Here is a 19101-nt window from a genome sequence, read left to right as displayed (position 1 = left end):
ATAATGTGAGTTGGATGAATTGTTGCAACTTGATTTTATGTCTTATTTCTCAAATTTTTCTTGGTTTTGTAGTTTGGATGTGGACTTGGGCTTAAGTGCTGGTTTGAGTGTCAGCTTAGGTGTCTCCTTAGGTACTGGTTTGGGTTTAGATATGCGCTTAGACCTTAGGTACTGATTTCGATTGGGATGTCTTCTCCTTCAATGAGAGGTTAAAGGTAGATTGAAGTAGGAGATTGGATGCTGCATTGGAAGGGCCTTCAGTTGTAGAGTTGACGGGTGATTTGCTATGGGTTGTAGTAAATTCACGTGATTCAATATTAGTTTTGTCAGAAAGAATGGTTCATGTATTACTTTTTGGGTTAGGTGTGGTCCCTTTGACATTCTTGTTTACACCAGTGGCATTGGGTGTTAACTCTGTCAACTCAGGTACTTCATCTACCATGGGCTGAAAAACTCCATACTCATAGTATATATTGCACTATTCTCTCATTATTCTTTATATAGAAGTATATCTCTAAAAACTCCTTGTCATGACTTAGTGCTCGTAGTCCATTTTTTATAGGTCTACCAGGAACAAGCCACCAACACTCAACCATGTTAACATAACCTATCTTGTAGTAATGTTTCAGTAAAAATACATCTAGTAAATCTTCATCCAGGCCAATCAACTCATCAGTGTGATCATTGTCATAAATCAAACTGCTATTTGGTTTGGTGATAAAATTATCTCCATAATGATACATAATTATTATATCATTATTCAACTGCAAATAAGATTAAAAAAGTCACAATAGTTAAAAATAACACTTAGTTCAATATATTGAAAATAGTAATTTAGATTACAGACAATTTAATTGGAACTTAGTTCCGATATATTGAATAAGTTAATCAATCAAAAGTATTCTGACAGCCATTAAAAAAAAGGTTTTAAAACTTGAATTTTAAAGTAGAATATTTTGTTAAAGGTATCTAGTTTAAATTTAATCTGTCTCATACAATTTTTTCTCATTTCAACACAAATTAATTCTACTAAGACTAAATTTTTACAATAATAAAAACTCTCACTACTGATTTTATCAGGTTTCTGTGATGTACATCTTCTACATTGTTCTAATAATTTAAAAGATTCAGTCATTTACAGCCACATACATAAAATAAATAAATAAATAAATAAATAAATAAATAAATAAATCCTAGCATACAAAAATCCTACCATCACCAACAACCATAATCAACTAATGTCCCCTAAAGATTCACCGATGATGCGATGAAGTAGAGAGGAAAAAATAAAAATCAAACCTCAACCAACATTTTGTAAAAAACAGAGCATTGTATGTTGAGAGCTACGATTTTGTTATTAACTGGGGTACGTATATGAGAGGAGAAGGAGGAAGAACGGTCAATTGGGTTTCACTTTTGAAGTGGTTAACGTTTGGATTTTTGTTTAACCCCCTTCTTGTGTCACATGACGTTGTTTCTCAATATTTTTGGTACCAAAAGTTAAACGACATCGTTTAAACAGTGTTAGGTGTCAATTAAAATTGACAAGTTAGTTTTTTGGTAACGAAAAATTACAGAAGGGTCAAATTGAGGCACAGGTCAAAATTTCGAGGTACAATTAGAATCAATTGAAAATTTGAAGATTAAATTGAGTTGGTAGTAAAATTTCAAGGACCATTTTGAGTATTAATTCTAGTTTTACTTATAATGTTTGGTGCAGAGGTATGAGAGCGAGTGTACTTATACGAAGAAACATGGAGAATGGTTATATTAATAATAATCGTAGATGTGTCAACCGAACAAGCCAATAAATTCTAGTCAACTTGTTACGAATGACGAGTCAAAATTAAAAAAAGAGTTGGTTTATATTTTAAATGATCAATAAAATGTCAATTAGATAAGTCAATTTGTTTCGTTCTTATTTAAAAAAAAACAAACATAATTTAGTAATTTTTTATTTAATATCTATATAAATAAAAATACATTTATATATTTTTATAATAAATTATTTAAAACCTCAAAAACTAATTAATAAAAAGGAAATTTTGTATATCCATAAAAATTTAAAAAAAAATTGAGCCGGACGAGTCAATTTGTGAATTATACGAATTAATGTATAAAATTAGTGTATAACAACAAAGAACAGTTTAAATAAAATAAATGACTGTAACTATTAAATTACACAATTTATATAATTTTATATGTCACTTATATATAGATTCAAAATAAGAGTTTAATTTTAACGTATTATAAGTTTTTCATGATCATTTAATTGTTCGAATGGCCATTGTCAATAATTGTTGTTTGATTAAACAACAATTATTCGAAAAAGAAAAAAAAAACAATTGTACCATGAATTAATAAAGGAAAAAAAAGAAAAATATATTCGTTTCTTTGCAAAATAATAGAGTGATTATTGAACAAGATGTTTGCCTTTTACACTTCATTACTCATGCAAAGTGGAATCAATGTGTGGTTTCCTTTAATTTCTTAGCTTTATTATTAATTTATTATTGTGAGCCTATTAAAGACGAGAAAGTTTATGAGAATTGAAAAAAAAAAAAAAAGACTACCACACAAAGACAAAATTGAAACACAAAAAGACTACCCATTTAGTGGAAAAGAGGCCAACCACTCTAAATTTGTCTGCAAGAAAGCCACAAAAATTTTATCTTATTAATAATTAAATTAACTAAAATACGATTAACTTTTTCGATATATTATCAATTATTTTATTAAATTTATCAGATATGTAATTAAAACTATTAATTAGTTTTAATTTTTTCCATATCAATTTGTAAATTTTAACAGAATTATATAACTATATACTAGTAATCTTTTTTTTTTCTTTAAACTAAACTTTAGTCTTAACAAATTTATTTATTTATTATGTAATATACTTCATTTAAAAGCTAGATTCTTTAATAACAAATTTTATATTTGGACTGTACCAATTAAAGGTTTAATCAAATAATAATGTAGTAAATTCCAAGTAAATTGCTGATCTAAAAATTGTCATGTATAATGGGGTATTTTGTTAGAGGATGTTGGGTCTTTGGGAAACATATGGTTCTCAATGTCATTTTTCAAACACGAAAATGAATGAGGAGATCATCATTTTTATTTTGACTTAACATTTATGAATAAATTTTAATTGATTAAGGAACAGTGTTTTGCATATGAACTCTGATTTGGTTTATTCATAATGTATAATACTGTACGCCAATAAATTTTATTGGTCAAGTAACAGTGATATATATCATGTGTCGCCTTATCTAATAGTTAGGGTTATAAAAGGGGTCCATATTAATGCTTTCTGATCCAAAATAGGGCCCCAAATAGGCCATTACTTCCCACATAATAACAAATTGTGGCACTATTTTTGACAAGAGAGTAAAGTACCAAAATTATTATTCTGGTAAATTTAATTATAGAATAATTAAAAATAGTTTGTAATTATAAAAGATGTATTTTAATAGATAAAGTTATTTAAAGTCTAAAAAATTTTAAATTATTCTTCTAACTCTATCCATTTCTATTTTTTAATATTATTATTCACTATCCCAACTCCCACTCTTTTTTTTCAAATTTTCTTTTTTTTAATTTTTTTGTTTTTATTCTATTATTTCCTACTTATTGGATCGCCTCTAAAGTTATTGTGTGGTTGAAAAGAATAGGAGAAAATTAAAAAAAAAAAGAAAGTGAGAAATTAAAATGAAAATAGAAAATTGAGAAAAGAGAATTTGAAAAAGGGATTGGGAGTTTGAAAATAGTGGCAAAGATTATTAAAGAATGAAAATAGATAAAGTTAGAATTTGGGAGTGATTATGTTATGTCATAGAGTAGGATAATTTAAGAATTTTTTATTATTTTTTAAGGTATAGATATAGTTTTAACTATCGAAAATTATCTTTATAGTTAAAAATTAATTTTAATTTTTGTATTGTCAAATTTAATTTGTCAGTATTATAATATTTTATTATTAATTGTAACATGTAATACTTTACTCTTTTGATTAATATAAATCTTTTGATAATTTTTTTTAATTTGAATTCAAAATTTTATTTTAAAAATAATAAAGTATTTATCATTTTTTTAAAATCAGTTTTGGTAAACGTCAATTCACTTTAATCTGATTAGTGTATTAATAGATACTTTTAAATACTAACGTGTCAATTGATTTATTCTCTTATTAAAATTGTATAACTAATAAAATAAAATTTGTTGAGATAATACATAATTTGTTATTTTAACTACAAAATATTATGTTTAAATTTTTGAAATAATAAAACTATATTTTTATAAATTTATGTATAAAAAAATATATCAAAATATTTCTCGTCATATATAATATATAATATAAATAAAAATGGGGCAATTGAAGGTGGCGCGTGTAGGTGAGTCCCCTGAATTTTGTTGAAGGATTGCAGAGAAAGAAGAGAGAGGTTGTGCATGAAATATATCAAAATCAATGTGATAAGATTAATCAGTGTAGCATGCACATATCACACATCACATTATATGATTTGAAATTTGACTATGTCATCCATGCCCACACCACAACACCCCCTCATTCCCTCAACTTGTCTCCCTCCTCTCCTTTTTTGCCACGTGTATCACTAGGAATATTGCAAAATCTAATTTGGATAAACCAAAAACACTGAAAATTACAAATTGTTTCATATATATATATATATATATATATATATATATATATATTTGAAAAAATAATAAAAAATAGCAGAATTTATTATTGTTTACTAATAAATAATTATCAATATTTAATAATGTAGACTAAAAATATAGAATTTAATTGCTAGACTAAAAAAATTGAACTAATAACTAAAAATAATAGATAAAAATTAATAAATTTTACTAATTTCCTAATATTTTTGTATATATTTTTGTGTGGGAGCGAAAAAATATAGAACATATTTTAGTATTGGAACGAAGGGAAGGATAAAAGTCATATATTCTAATTTAACTCGTCCAATTAACTATCTTTCAGAATATATTAAAGCTTGATTCTTTGGAATAGTTAGCATTTTTTTTTTTGTAATTTTTTAGTTTCAGTTTCCAAATTAAATATATAGCACTCTATATGTTTATGTTCATATTTCAAATTCAATTAAACAAAATTTTATATTGTTTAATGTTCCTCAAATATATATATATATAGAGAGAGAAAAGCTAGGATCAAATGAGATGGCATTGTCAAATTAAATAAATATTATTACTAGAATTTTACTGAATGAAAACAGATAAAAAGTGACCAAATAAAACTGCTGCTAATCATAAAAAAAAAACGTTGCAATGTTCCATATTCTCTTGTAGTGTGTTATGATTTCAATTAAAAAAACAGATATGGTTATTCCTTTTTATGAGTTTGTACATGGATTTACAGCAATGTTAAATTGTTCAAAGTAATAAAATGAATTTTAACCAAGCCTTAGCCAATAAGTGGAATCATATAATTAAAGAACATGAATACTAGATAGCTTGTATTAAAATGTGAATATAACCTTGTAATAAATGTAAATGACAATGATGAAGATGACACAAAATAAAATACAAAAAAGGAAAGACAAGCTAAGAATGGAAAAATATAAAATAAAAGAAAAATAATTAAACTTGAGCTCAAAGATTTTTTAATATATATCTTATTTAATTTATACACAGTACAGAATCTCCAATGGAAAATTTGACATTTTGATTATCATTGTATGTTATTTTGATTCAAAAGTTGGGTCGAAAAAATATATATCCTATAAAAAATTTATGAGCAATATAATTTTATTTAAATTCATATCAGTATTTAAGACTTTAAGTTATATATATAATAAATTGTTTGACATCTCCAGTAACTTGATAATCTACAATTTTTTATTTTCTGTTTTAAAAAGTGAAGTTCTTTATTCCGCTATTTTACATTTTCCACCTCTTTTATATATTATTATTATATTCTCTTATTCAATAAGGTTCACTCATATTGGCCATAGAGGTTATTTCCAGATCCAAAATTATCTACTTTTAAGGACAATTAAACATACTTTATTTAATAAAGGCATTCAAGAATCGCTGTAGCACAATTGACAAGTTATCTATCTTAATTACATTCTTTATTTGGATTTTGGAGCCTTGCGCCTTGGTACCAAATAATTATGCTGAGTTTTTTTTTTCCAATAAAAAAATTAGCTGGGAAAACAAGATAATAAGAGCATGCATATTTCTACCCTGAAGAATAATATTAGGTAATCAAAATATGATAAACAATAAATAAAAAAAATATTAAAAAATTATCAAAATTTATTATTTTTAGTTATTAATTAGTTATCAATATTTAAAACTGTAGGTTAAAATATATTCTTAAATTACTAAACAAAATAAATTGAATTGATTACTAAAAATGATAATAAAATATAATAAATTTTAATAACTCTTTAACATTTTTTTTTATATAAAAAAGTTCTACTAGACACTAACTAATTAATGATGACTAAATTTCTGTTACTATAATGCAAATGAATGTGCTTTTATTGTTATAGTACAAATTAAATACCATAAATGAGTAATCAATGTATACACATCATAAAGGAATAAACTAATATAAATGACAATGATATAATATTAGTTTCATTTATAAAAAAGCGATATTACAATATTAATGAACTGAAGTCACATAAATAAAGTAAAAATAAGTTTTGGCAGTTTTGAGTTAAATATTTTTGTTTTCCAAACTTTTTTGTTTTTAGAATAACATGAAAAATAATTTATTTATTGTAGTCTTTATTGTACATTAGATAGTGTTTGGTAGAGAGATAGAGATGAAAAGACGGAGACAGAGTTTGAAATAAATCTCAATATTCTGTTTGATACAAAATATGAGAAAGAAATTAAAATAAGAATGAAATTTTAATTTAATTTATAAAAAAGTAAAATTGAAATTAATTAATTGAAATAAAGATATTTTAGATATAAAATGTTATTAAAGTTTCACTTTTTATCTCTAAAAATTTTAGTCCCCTATGTTTCTACTTTTTTTTAGGTATTAAAATCCTGAAATTTTAGTTTTTGGAGATAGAGACAGAAATTTTAATACCAATCTCTGAATCAACAAACATGATATTGAGTCTCAATCTCCCAACATTTGTCTCAGTATCTTAAAACAAATGTTACGTAGGAGTCATAATTCGATTTTATGGTATCTTAATTTTGAGTTTATAATTGACCATACTAATAGTCATCATTATTGATTTAATGATCAAACGATTATATGACATCAATGTCATTCACCTAATGTTAAACACCTTCTATCTCTCAAAGCTAAGTTCTGAATTCTTGTTATTGTTACTGACTTAAGCTTTTATAGATATTTACAACTCGTATTATTCATCCATCAAGATATACCTCATCCACTAAAAAATAGAGCAAATTCAATCACTGCTACTGGACGAGTTACACCACAAAGAGAATAACCATACAATAACATAACACAATTATTAACAGAAATAAATTTCTTAAATTATTATCTTATTTACCGTTTAAGATTTTGAAATTAAATTAAATATTTATGATAAATTTCAGAATAGAACATCACATGTATAAAATAAAACCTGCATTTGTTTTCGCAGTTTTTTTTTTTTTTTTTTGTGGCTGAACTATGTTTTCACATTTATAAATAAAAACAAAAGTTAAGCTATAAGAATTTTAAGTATGACATTATACTTTAAACTAATTAACTCTCACACACACACCCCCAGAGCTTACCACAATGCAAGAAATTAAAACGAGCCATATATTATACTTAATTGGCTCTCATAACAACATATATGTATATTATTTGTTTGGATTTTATTATAGATGTGGTATCTTTATAATGTATATGGTTTGGTTAGAAGCTGTAATTGGCTCCTCGAAGGAATTGAACATGCACACTCCTCGGCAAGATCTTGTTGCCACTCTTCTGTTTATCGTAACTAGTAAAATACTAATTATATACTATTAAATACTTGCATGACAATGTGACATTATTCGTAAGTCTCGTGCATGCAACCTTAATTAGGCCACTCATTTTCTTTCTATTAATTAAATAATCACATCGCCCTAAGCTTTATTTAGGGTTAATCGTGTCGTAACGTTACCACTTACCACCACCTACAAATTATTCAATGGGGACCAGAGATAGAATACCATGTTTCTTAATTTTGTAACGAGAAAATACTCAGTTTGATCTTGAAGTTACACTCTAATCTCAATTTAATTCTTGAAATTTTAATTACCTCAATTTAATCCTTAAACTTTTTAAATTTTAATCATATTAGTCCCTGTCGTGATTTTCGTCACAGAGTCAATTGAAAAGTTCAGAAACTAAATTGAGACGATTGAAATATCAAGAACTAATTTGAGGCTCAAGTGTAATTATAGGGACCAAACTGTGTATTTTCTTTTTTGTAACCGATACTAGTAAAGAAACAAAAAAATCAGTTAATAATTGTTGGGAATAAGACACCATTCCCCTTGAGAAAACACCTTTGATAGAGAAATAAAATAGACACAATTACAACACAAGAATTTAACGTGGAAACTCTAATTATCGGAGAAAAAACCACGGCCGTTGTCAAATGACAACCAGAGAATATCACTATGTGAAAATTGTTACAACATATAGACTTCTTTCTCTCTAACACCGGCACCCCAGTACACTCACACTCTCTCAAAGCAAATATCTAACTACACCTCACAACACTCTCTAATCAAAGAGTATAGAGGAAAAGAAAAATCAGATACAAGTTTAAAGTGTTTCTGACTGGTGCAAAAACAAATGGAGAACTTAGCCTCATATTTATAGTCTAGGTCACTCACTCCATTTACTATCCTAAGCAATATGGGATTAATTCAACCAAATCCTAACAATAATCGACTAACAAAAAAATTTATATATCCACGTATCTAAACGATGTTTATTATTTCCCCGAAATTGATCCTTGTCATTTTATAAAAGGTAAAATCTTGAACTGAATAGGTGTAGTAGTGTCATTCTTGGGGGAATCTTCTTGTGCATGGAGTTAGAAAAATACAGTGAGGGTACCCCTCACCCTTTCTCGTGTTTCACATAGGAATTTGAAGGATAATATTTTTGTATATTTCTGTGGACAGTGGACACCACCTCTTCAAATAATAAAAAATAATAAATGTCAAGTCTTAATTTTCCTTATAATTAACTAGCTAGTACTATAGTTTTTTTTTTTAGAAAAATTGTACATAAATTTATATTACATTTAATACGTAGTCGAAAATATGTTCAACTACCAATTTTAATTTAATTTAAAAATTAAATGAAACCCCTAAAATTATATATTATGTATATATGCATGTTCTTGAAGTAGACCTAGTAAAGAAATGCTCCAAGAATATTGTATTTTTAATTTCTCTCTCTTGTTGATATGTGGTAGAGAAGTTTACCCTAGTTGAAACTTGAAAGACATAGGGTAAAATGAACATCATGGGGCCTGGCTCGATTCCAAGTGTTTCAAGATTTTAACGCTAAGTTGCTGCTGTGGGACAGTGATGATATTGCTATAAACAGCAAAGCTGGGGAAAAGGGAAATTTAAGTATAGAAAGGACCAAGTTAAAATTTAGAGGAGGAATTAAATGAAAAATGGCATGCATATAGTAACAAAAATTAGGTAAAGAAGTTAATAACGGAGAAAAATCAATAATGCCTCACTACTCTAGCTACACCTAAGTCTCCTTTCAAAGAGATAAAATTGCGTAGAAAGACATATATTCCACTTTTACCCTCAAACCAAGCTTAAAATCTTGAAAGGATCTTGATGACCTAAACGAAATCCATCAGCACAAGTGAAAATTGGCTTTCCCCATGCTGAAAGCAAAAGGCACTAAAAAGGAAAACCCTAAATAGAGAAAAAGATGATGGAGATGCAAATGCAATGGGATGCAAGAGGATTGGGCAAATGGCAAAGAAGTAGCAGCAGCAAATGTGTGCTTGCTTCCGTAGGAGCATTGGCACTGGCAGTGTTAGGACTAGGACAAGCATCCTTCAATGATCAATTGAGACATTTACTGTCACTTTTCTTCTATCACTTTACCGTTTTCTTTTAAAATGACTCACTTTTTTTTACTACCTGAACAACTACAGCGTAAACGGCTAAAGGTATACGTCAACTATTAAAAAGTAGGATAAGGACATAAGCTTCTCTTCTCTCTTTTTTTTCACCTCATAAATAGCCCAAGCATGTTCTTTACGAGCTGGGCCTAAATATAATTGCTTTGATCCATATTCAAGTATTAAAGGACAGACAGCCAGTTCAAACAAATAACGGGGCACACAGCAAGTCAGCAACCCAAGAAAATCTGTTATTTTTATTTTGAAAAACTGTTAGACCCTGTCTTTGTGATAGAATAAAAACGGGGTTCGAAATCCGCCTTATTAAAGCAGCAATCCATTGATCAATAATAAACTCTTAAATAAAGTTCAGATTTGCAGCATATTAACCCTTGGCCTATAGCACTGGAAGATACCGTGGACGACAACAAAAAATAAAAAATATTTAATGCTCTTCATCCAATCTCACAATCTAAAACATTTCATCAAGAGACAGGTTGTAGTAGGGCCAAACAATCATATATATTGTGGAATGAATTTGACTTGAAAGTTATACATGGAAGTAGTAATTAGCTTTCATGTATTCATTCAACTAGCTACAAGAGATTGATACACAAAATTGTGAGTAACAAAATAATATTCAAATGTAGTAATCTTGATGATCAGTCAATGGGACCGGAACTAAGAGGGACCTGTACAGTAAAGTGGCTGAATTTGAACCTTTTGAAACAGGTTCCTGCTGAATTCAACTATATCATAAAGGTATATCCAAAAAATTCAAAAAACAAAACAAAAAGGTTTAAGAAAAAGGTGCCTGCAAACTTCCATCCAGCTAAATAGCTAATCATTCATTGGGTGAAGGCAGCAAGCAACGAGCAATTCCCTCTGCACTCTGGTGAGACTCGGATAAAATTGCTTGAAAGCGTCTTATAAGGGGAAAAAAACATTTCGACCTTCAGCAAAGGAAAAAAAATGAGAAAAATAGAATATTAATTATAATTTTCCAGGTTTAAGTAAATATGATATTATTCGGACCTCCCATTTAAATCCTTTCTCTGCACTTAAATTTAAAGATATTATCCACTTTAAATTGTATCCGCCAGATTAACGTATGTGTAGTTATACAGCTGCATATTTCTAAGATTACAAAGTTAGAATTGTACCTGATTATCAGAGAAAAATATAATGAAGAACATTCAGATTTGAACTAGTTCCACGGCTGTGACAACGAGACTTTAGGAGTTGACGCTTGTAACCCTTTTTTGCCATGTACCGCAGCTTTCAGCACAGTATATTGCTCAGTCACGGAATCATACAGAACTTTTGTATAGTCATCCTTGGCCTGCTCCAAAGTCCAAATATAATCCATAGCATACCAATCAAATTAACGATGGAAAAGAACGCAATCTCTTTTTCAAACTTAGATTTTACAAGTTAAAACCACCTGTTGATTTGAGTAGAGAACTCAAGGATACAAAAGACAGGCATTGCACTTAGTTTCACAAGTATTCATTTCACGAAAAGAAGGTAGGTAATACATTCAGATGAGGCAAAGTTCTACTTGCAGGCCATCACAATTTTTACATTCAAAAGTCATAGGCAGATCAGGGAGGGACTTCTTAAAAGCATAAATTTTACTTGGAATTTATTTGTGCAGTCTCAACAACAAAAACAAAAATATCACTTTTTTTGTACTTGAAATACAGCTTTAAACAAAATAAGATTGTTATGACTCTTAATTAATTACAACTCCTCAGTTGGAAGATAACAATTCGACAATAGGTGATTTCTCCCAGGAAAACTGGTGGAGTCAATGGCAAATAAGAAATCTAATAAACATGGGTACTGAAAAGTCCAGGATATAAAATTTAACAAACCTGTTCAGGTTTTCCACCAGAAAAGCTTATTGGTGGAGTCACAGATAAGGCAGTCCCATGAAAAGATATAATTCTTTTCTCCCCAATCTTTTTTTCCACCTGAAAATATATGTACACACACATTAATATAAGATATCAATAAAACAAACAACAATAAACCAAAATGGACTCTGCAAGACAAGAACCATACCGTTGCTGGAGGGGGCATTATATCATAGCACAGTAATGCCATAGGATATATATGACCTGGTGGACCAGAATTCTCAACAAGTCTTCGCATATTGTCTACTGAAGCAGGATCAAAGGGTGCCTAAATACCTTATATCAGTACGGAAAGATAGTAGAACTGGCAGTGTAATGCACAAAGTAGAGCTTGATCACAAGGTTTGTTCACAACTTCTCAGTTCTGATACAAATCCTAATGTTCATATTTTATTTTTACACGCAAAAGAGAAGGAAATAACTGTGAACAATAATCTAATTTTTCAGAGTTGCTGGACTGCATTTAGGAAAGATAACATTAGATTTATAATAGGCAGAGGAACTCTGTCTATCACTGTCACCAACTTAATACCCTTTTGACCTTGAAAAATCACCCTCAATGTTTTTCTTAGGTTAAGATTTATCTGACACAATCTAAAGAGAATCTATGTAAACTAATGGAAGCATAAAACAACCTAAAAGTCAGCATAGAAAAGAATAACTACAAGAAAACATGAGTTTGAACTATTCTACTGGTCAATATGATTAAGTTACATTATATCTATGATATATCTATGATATGATAACTTCAAATAACTGGGACTGTAATGCTCTTTTTTAATCTCATTTTAACAGGAAAATTAACTTACTGGTACAAATTCTCCAGTTTTTGGATCTGTTCGATCCCTACCACCACTTGGGGCAATCCAGATTAGCTGAGATCCACCCCTGTACCAAAAAACAGAACTTTAACAGCTGAAAGCCAAAATAATGGACATTTGACCAACCAACACAAACAATTAATTGAAGAAATTCTCTGCAGTTACTTTTTATATTTCCTTTTAAGAATTATATTTAAATTTCAAAACTTACTGGTTCCAAGAAAACATGGACTAAGATTGATAAACTACAGAATTCAGAATCTATAAAGAAAAACAGTTATTAACTCTACACTAATAGATATACCTTAAAAGCACAGCCATCTCCTTCAAACTCCGTGTATTTGCTTTTTTTTTCATCTCTATTTGTGAGGGGTCGTCAAGCATGTGCTTTTTAGAGTATACACAAATCAGATTCCTATAAAAACAAAGATTATTACGTCAACTACATTTGTTAAAATAAACATATGGGCATATTTCAAATTTAATAAAGAGAAGTATAAAATAAACCTGCCAATACTGAAGGGCTTGCACAAAGGATCAGTAACAACTCTATCTCCTGCTACATAGATCTGTATAACAATTGGCAGAATTCAATTACTTCAGCAGTTACACATGTACACAAAGACTGTTAAAACAACAAAACAAATTATAAAAAAATTACCATGTTTTCAGCAAGATGTGGGGCCTTTTTTTCAATTAGCAGTGCAATAACAGCAGGATCTGCTTCAGTCTGGTGATTTGACATCAAGATGATATTGTGTCCCTGCAGTAATATTTGAGTCTTAGAATTCCCTCCCACATCTATTAAAATGTTAACAAAGGGAGAATATACAGCAAGCAAATAATCAAATAGATAACTCAAAGGCATAAAAAGTAAGGACATTAAAAACTGTAACCTTCTTAAGTCTTTCTTCCATTTCAGTGAAAAGGGGCATGTTGCCAACATAAGAATTTCTGCAACAAAGATCCACCCAAATTGCGTAAAGCTGAGGCACAGCATGATGGAATTCATATTGTATTTAAAACTGGTTATCAAAAAGCCCAAACACTTTGAGAATGGGGTTTACAGTTTGCCACATTCCGCAGACAACACAAGTCTATTGGTGAAGTAAATGGCATGAATGAGATTTACTAATAATATAATAGAGTTTTAGAAATGAGGAGAATTTGAGAGTATGATTCTGAATATTCTGTATATTAATTTAGTGTTAGCGTTGAATTGTGCTTTATATACATGTGTAGACAAGTGTGTAGATGTGTATAGCTTGTAAGCACAAGCAAGCCTCGAGCAGAGAGGTCATTCTATCTTAAATTAGTTATCACAACTGTCTCAGTAGTTACAGCTATCCCATCAAGCTAATTGTCTTTACTCTCTTACTAGCTTACTCTATTAAGTGTAGGTGATCAACTATTAAAGTCAAATCAGTAAATCAAACAGGTTGATATCAAACATAAGAAAGAGAGACACAAGTTTTAAAACTCACTTGAAATCAATTAGAGGACGGATATAATTTTGACCAAACGTGTAGTAGTCAAAAGGCTCCCTCTTTGCTTTGTGGTGTGGCTCAAAGACAAAGGGATCCTATTCAAAAAAAAAAAGGGGGGGGAAAAATCAGTAAAAAGCTTTGAGCATGTCATTCATCTAATGCAGGGGAAAAATATCAAGCTAAACATGCATATATTCCAGATGCATGTCTAAATATGAAATATTCTTTAAATAAAAATTCTATGAGCATGGAAACAAGCAGCACAGCATATCTGAGAATTCAACCTTACCGACACATCCAAAGCTATGCGATCTAGAAAAGCAGACATATTTGACAAAACAATCTCGTCTGCCTTGGGATTTCCACTTTTGACTACCTGAAATGTGATTGCAAGCACAAGAAGCGTGTCTAAGTTGTCTAAGCCTTTTAAATTCCATAATAATAACTGCTTTCATTATCATCAAGATTATCCATGCTACGACAATGAATAAGTTTCAGGTAATAATCAAAGCACTAAAAAAATTTTTAAAAATTTCAAGTGTAATAATTCCAAAAGTTACATCTGTTAAAGCAAATATGAAACCAAGGTTATAGATAGGAAACCATCTGTTATCAGGTCTATGTTCATTTGACTAAGAATTCGGGGAGTTCGGGAGCTCTAACACGTTCCCAATTATATTCACATGCTATACAGAACATTTCCCCAATATATCTTCCTAAATTCTAAATAAAGAAAGTATTGAATGTTTTTATGTTCTCAAGGCATTGAATGCATTTGAATATTTTCCTTCTTTGGGGATTAAAAAGATATTGTTTGGTAAGGTATACTGGCCATATGCTCCGCAATCCCTAATACATTTTTCTTTGCAATTCCTCTCCTTTCTCTCTATGTACCATTCATATCAGTGTCCAACATCTGAATTAAAGAGACACGTAGGAGGTTTTTTCTTTTGTTAGGGCAATTTTTTTTTTGTGTTTTGGGGGGGGGGGGGGGTGTTGAATTGGGGGGCTAGATGTTTGGTAAAAAACTAATATTCAGTTCTTGTTACATAAATAATCGATCATGCATCAATTAGGCTGAAGCAAACAAACAAGAATATATTATAGCGCTGACAGATACAGCTATTGTGTCATCCTCAAAGCACATTATTTTGGGAATTCAGCTCCATGGTGAATCATAAGGGAACTGGCATCCCTTTTTAAAGATAGTAGGAATAATTAATCTGAAAGAATGAAGATGCACAGCTTCACTTCTTGAATTGTATGTCAAGAAAAATGTCCAGGCAGCAAAAAGCATGCATAAAATTGAATGTTAAACCACAAAGTGTGTGGAGGATGCACGTGTATGAAAAATAAAAAAAATATGAATATTAACTTACTGCACTTTTATAGTTTTTGTACACTTCTTCCATGCCTGCAGCAACATGAGCAGGCAGATTTCCTGATTGTGCTTCCTTCTTGATTCCAGAAAGAAGCTCTGCAAATAAACAAGTATCGTGAAGGGAGATGAATTTTGTGGAAGAAAGATTGTACTCAAAACTCATCAATGTAAAATTTTTTGCTTCAAACAATAATAATAACAATAACAATAATAGTAATAATAAAGCAAAAAAGTCATGCGGATACCTTCTCTTCTACTATATTCTTGTATCTACATCTCTACATCTCAGACTCTAACAGACAGAATCTTCCTTTTGTCTTATCACCTATGTTAATACCCTGCAGTCCACTGACAGACAGACCTATATATTGCTTTCCCACTAGCTCAACAAAACTAAAATTACCAAGCCTCGTAATTTTCATCCCTCAGAATTTTCATTTCTCAATATGTAGTCATAGGCTATAATTTTGATTCTCTTTTAATTGCAAAACTGGACCACTATAAATTAGCTGTGTCTGAAATAACTATGCATGATTTATCCTCCTTCCTTCTCTTCCCATTAGGAAGTATACAATTAACAAAAAATATATACCAAAAATGAAAAAATTATGTATCATAGAACTACCTAATCATTTCCCTAACATTACAATATAATTAATCCTCACCCTTTTTCCATGCAAAGCTGGAAAAAGCGCTAGAGTCTAGCAGTTAGTTATAAATTACATAAGCAAAAAAAGGCCCAAACAGCAGCCGGCACAGATAAAAACAAAAATCCCAAACCTAAAGAAACCAAATTAATACATCACCAAACCATAACAGCATACATTAAATTAAAATAAAAAATAAAATAAAATAAAATAAAAATCCACCCAATCATTGCATCCAAACCTCATTCCTTCTCAAAGTTTCTTGATTCATTCCAGCTCAATAATAATAATAAAAGAAATGAGATGAAGAAAGAGAAAGAGGAACCTTGTTCAGAGCGAGCGTTGAGGAAAGTGCGGGTAGAGACAGCTGCCATTTTGGGAGGAGAGGCAAGATAGTCTTGTGCCTTAATCTTAGGCTTAATAGAGTAGAGAGAAGAGGCGCAATAGCAAGAACAGGAAGTATAGTAAACGGATGAAGAAGAAGAGGAAGGAGGAGGAGGAGGCTTTGAAGAGAAGGAAGAAACCCTAGGAACGAAGAATGCGGGAAACGGAGACTGAGAATGAGAAGAAGAAGCATTGCTGAATATGGTAAACACGCCCTGTGCCGCACGCTGAGCGAGAGACCCGTTCATCGTTTCGTTTCGTCACGCACAGCAACAAAGAAAAGAAAATGAAAGAAAAGAAAAGAAAAGAATGAATGAATGAGAGTGAATAGAGAGGAAGAGAGAGAAAGCGTTGTGAGGAAGAAAGAGAAAGAGAAAGAGAAAGAGAGTGTGTCATTGGCGGGCTCACGTGCTTTTCCGTCTTTTAAGTGGGACCCACCCTTGCCACAGACCACAGTGGGAGCCAATGGTTTCTCCAATCAACCCAGCTTTGACACGTGTCAATTATTTAACGGACCATATTCCCTCAACGGATAAACCCTTTTTTTGTTTAATTAATCTTCTTTTTTTATTTTTTGTCTGAACTCTGACCTTTCCTTTCTTTGAAGAAATCAATTTCTTGCTATTAACTTAATATACTCATAAATATTTAATCTCAATGGCTACCACTTGATTTAGACTTGAGTTTGGCAAACGTGAAGGGGGAAAAAAATTATTAAAAACTAGTCAATGTGATATAGTCCAGTTTTTAGTTTGTACGAAATGGAATTCCTCTATTGGATTACATTTTTTTTTAAATAATCAATTACATTTCCTATTTTTGGAAAATGTGATTCTATTAGCCTGTGATCAAACTTTTATCTCCATATAGGTAAATGCTATGGTGCCTAAAAAATGTTGCTTATTTATTAAAAAAAATTAAAAAATAATATTTAATTTAAAAGATATAACAATAAATAATTTTTAAAAAATCAAAACTTACTACAAAAGATAATTTAAGTAAAATTTAAGCACTAATTTATAAGCATCATAGAATTAACCCTCAATATATTAGTATAATATAATATTATTGTAGACAGCTAAATTTAGTATTGTAATAGTTACTTAAGGGGTGTTTAGATTTGTTTGGATAAGAGATAAATTCGTTTGAGTTCTTTGATAATTTTATCTTTATATTTGACAATATTTTTATTCTGTAAATATAAAAGTGATTTTTTGTCTTCAATTTATGTTTATTAAAAACTAAAAGTTCTAGTTTTTCGTTTAATTTTTTACGTTGGATTAAATTTTATGTTCTATATACCAATGATGTCTTTTATTCTTCATATATTTATTTTTTTTTTTATAATATATCTTTTTAATATTTTCTTATACATATTATTTTTTATAAAATTTCTGTTTTTATGAGTTCTTTTATTGTTATTGTTATTTTTTTGTATGGAATATTTTTTTATTTGTATTATTATTCTATTAATTCTATTAGAGTACTAAAAATATTAAAAAATATAATAAATTTTATTTAAATATTTAAAATGAAATTATAAAATAACATAAAATAATTATTTAAATTTATATCTTTTTCTGTAATTTTTTATCTAAAAATAATTTTGAATAATATAATTCAAACAATATTTAGTTTATTATAATTCATTTTAAATAAAGTTACCAAACATAAACAATATTAATACTAACTTATTTTTTATCAAAATTACTTTTACAAAATTAATTTTATACAAACTTTCATTTACAAATGGTAATTCAAATACACACTTAATGTAAATATCTTTTTATTGGGGTTAATATAATCTTTGAAATTATTTTGTAAAACTTAATTAACTCAAAATTAGTAGATACTAATTAAATATGTGTGTCTGTGTGCGTGTGGTGTGAGTAGTATTCACTATTCATAACCAACACAAGTGTATATCATATGATTCTTCAACCTTATCCACATGCTGTAGCATTATTATTATTCATACCTTAAATATTCGATCAATAATTAATTTGTATTGCAAGTCGCTTTCTTTTATCCAAATGTCATAACTCGCATCATGAGAAAATGTTTGACTAAGACAAGGTTTGTTCTGGGTCGTCCATTTAAATATTATTATCACAAAATGAAAAGTTATTTATTACTGTGTATCGTTTTTAATTTCCTTATCATATATTCTTGCATAGTGGGATGATACTCTCAGCGGTACACGTAGTTTTGTCTCCGACAAGAAGGGATGATTCATATTGTGCCTTTTTACCAAACCAACCACACATGGTGCATAATTCTTACAATTATTTTTTTTTTTTTGGGATCAAAGTTCTTATACAAGATTAACAACTAA

At 29.3% G+C, this 19101-nt stretch overlaps 1 protein-coding gene across 1 annotated transcript; it reads right to left on the bottom strand.

Annotated features, from left to right (window-relative positions):
- Positions 1-10627: 10627 nt before the first annotated feature.
- On the bottom strand, positions 10628-17184 carry LOC112747444 (glycerol-3-phosphate acyltransferase, chloroplastic-like). Its single transcript, XM_025795459.3, has 13 exons — positions 16708-17184; positions 15734-15831; positions 14644-14730; positions 14352-14449; positions 13764-13821; positions 13529-13630; positions 13375-13436; positions 13172-13282; positions 12856-12934; positions 12195-12314; positions 12005-12103; positions 11291-11469; positions 10628-11080 (listed from the first exon to the last, which is right to left on the bottom strand). The coding sequence occupies exons 1-12, from the start codon at positions 17012-17014 to the stop codon at positions 11335-11337; spliced, it is 1356 nt and encodes a 451-aa protein (XP_025651244.1). The 5' UTR covers positions 17015-17184; the 3' UTR covers positions 10628-11080; positions 11291-11334.
- Positions 17185-19101: the final 1917 nt, after the last annotated feature.

This window comes from Arachis hypogaea, chromosome 15, assembly GCF_003086295.3.
Source record: "Arachis hypogaea cultivar Tifrunner chromosome 15, arahy.Tifrunner.gnm2.J5K5, whole genome shotgun sequence".
Lineage (NCBI taxonomy): Eukaryota > Viridiplantae > Streptophyta > Magnoliopsida > Fabales > Fabaceae > Arachis > Arachis hypogaea.
Note: the sequence above shows the minus strand (reverse complement) of the source record. Positions and strands in the feature narration are given on the sequence as shown.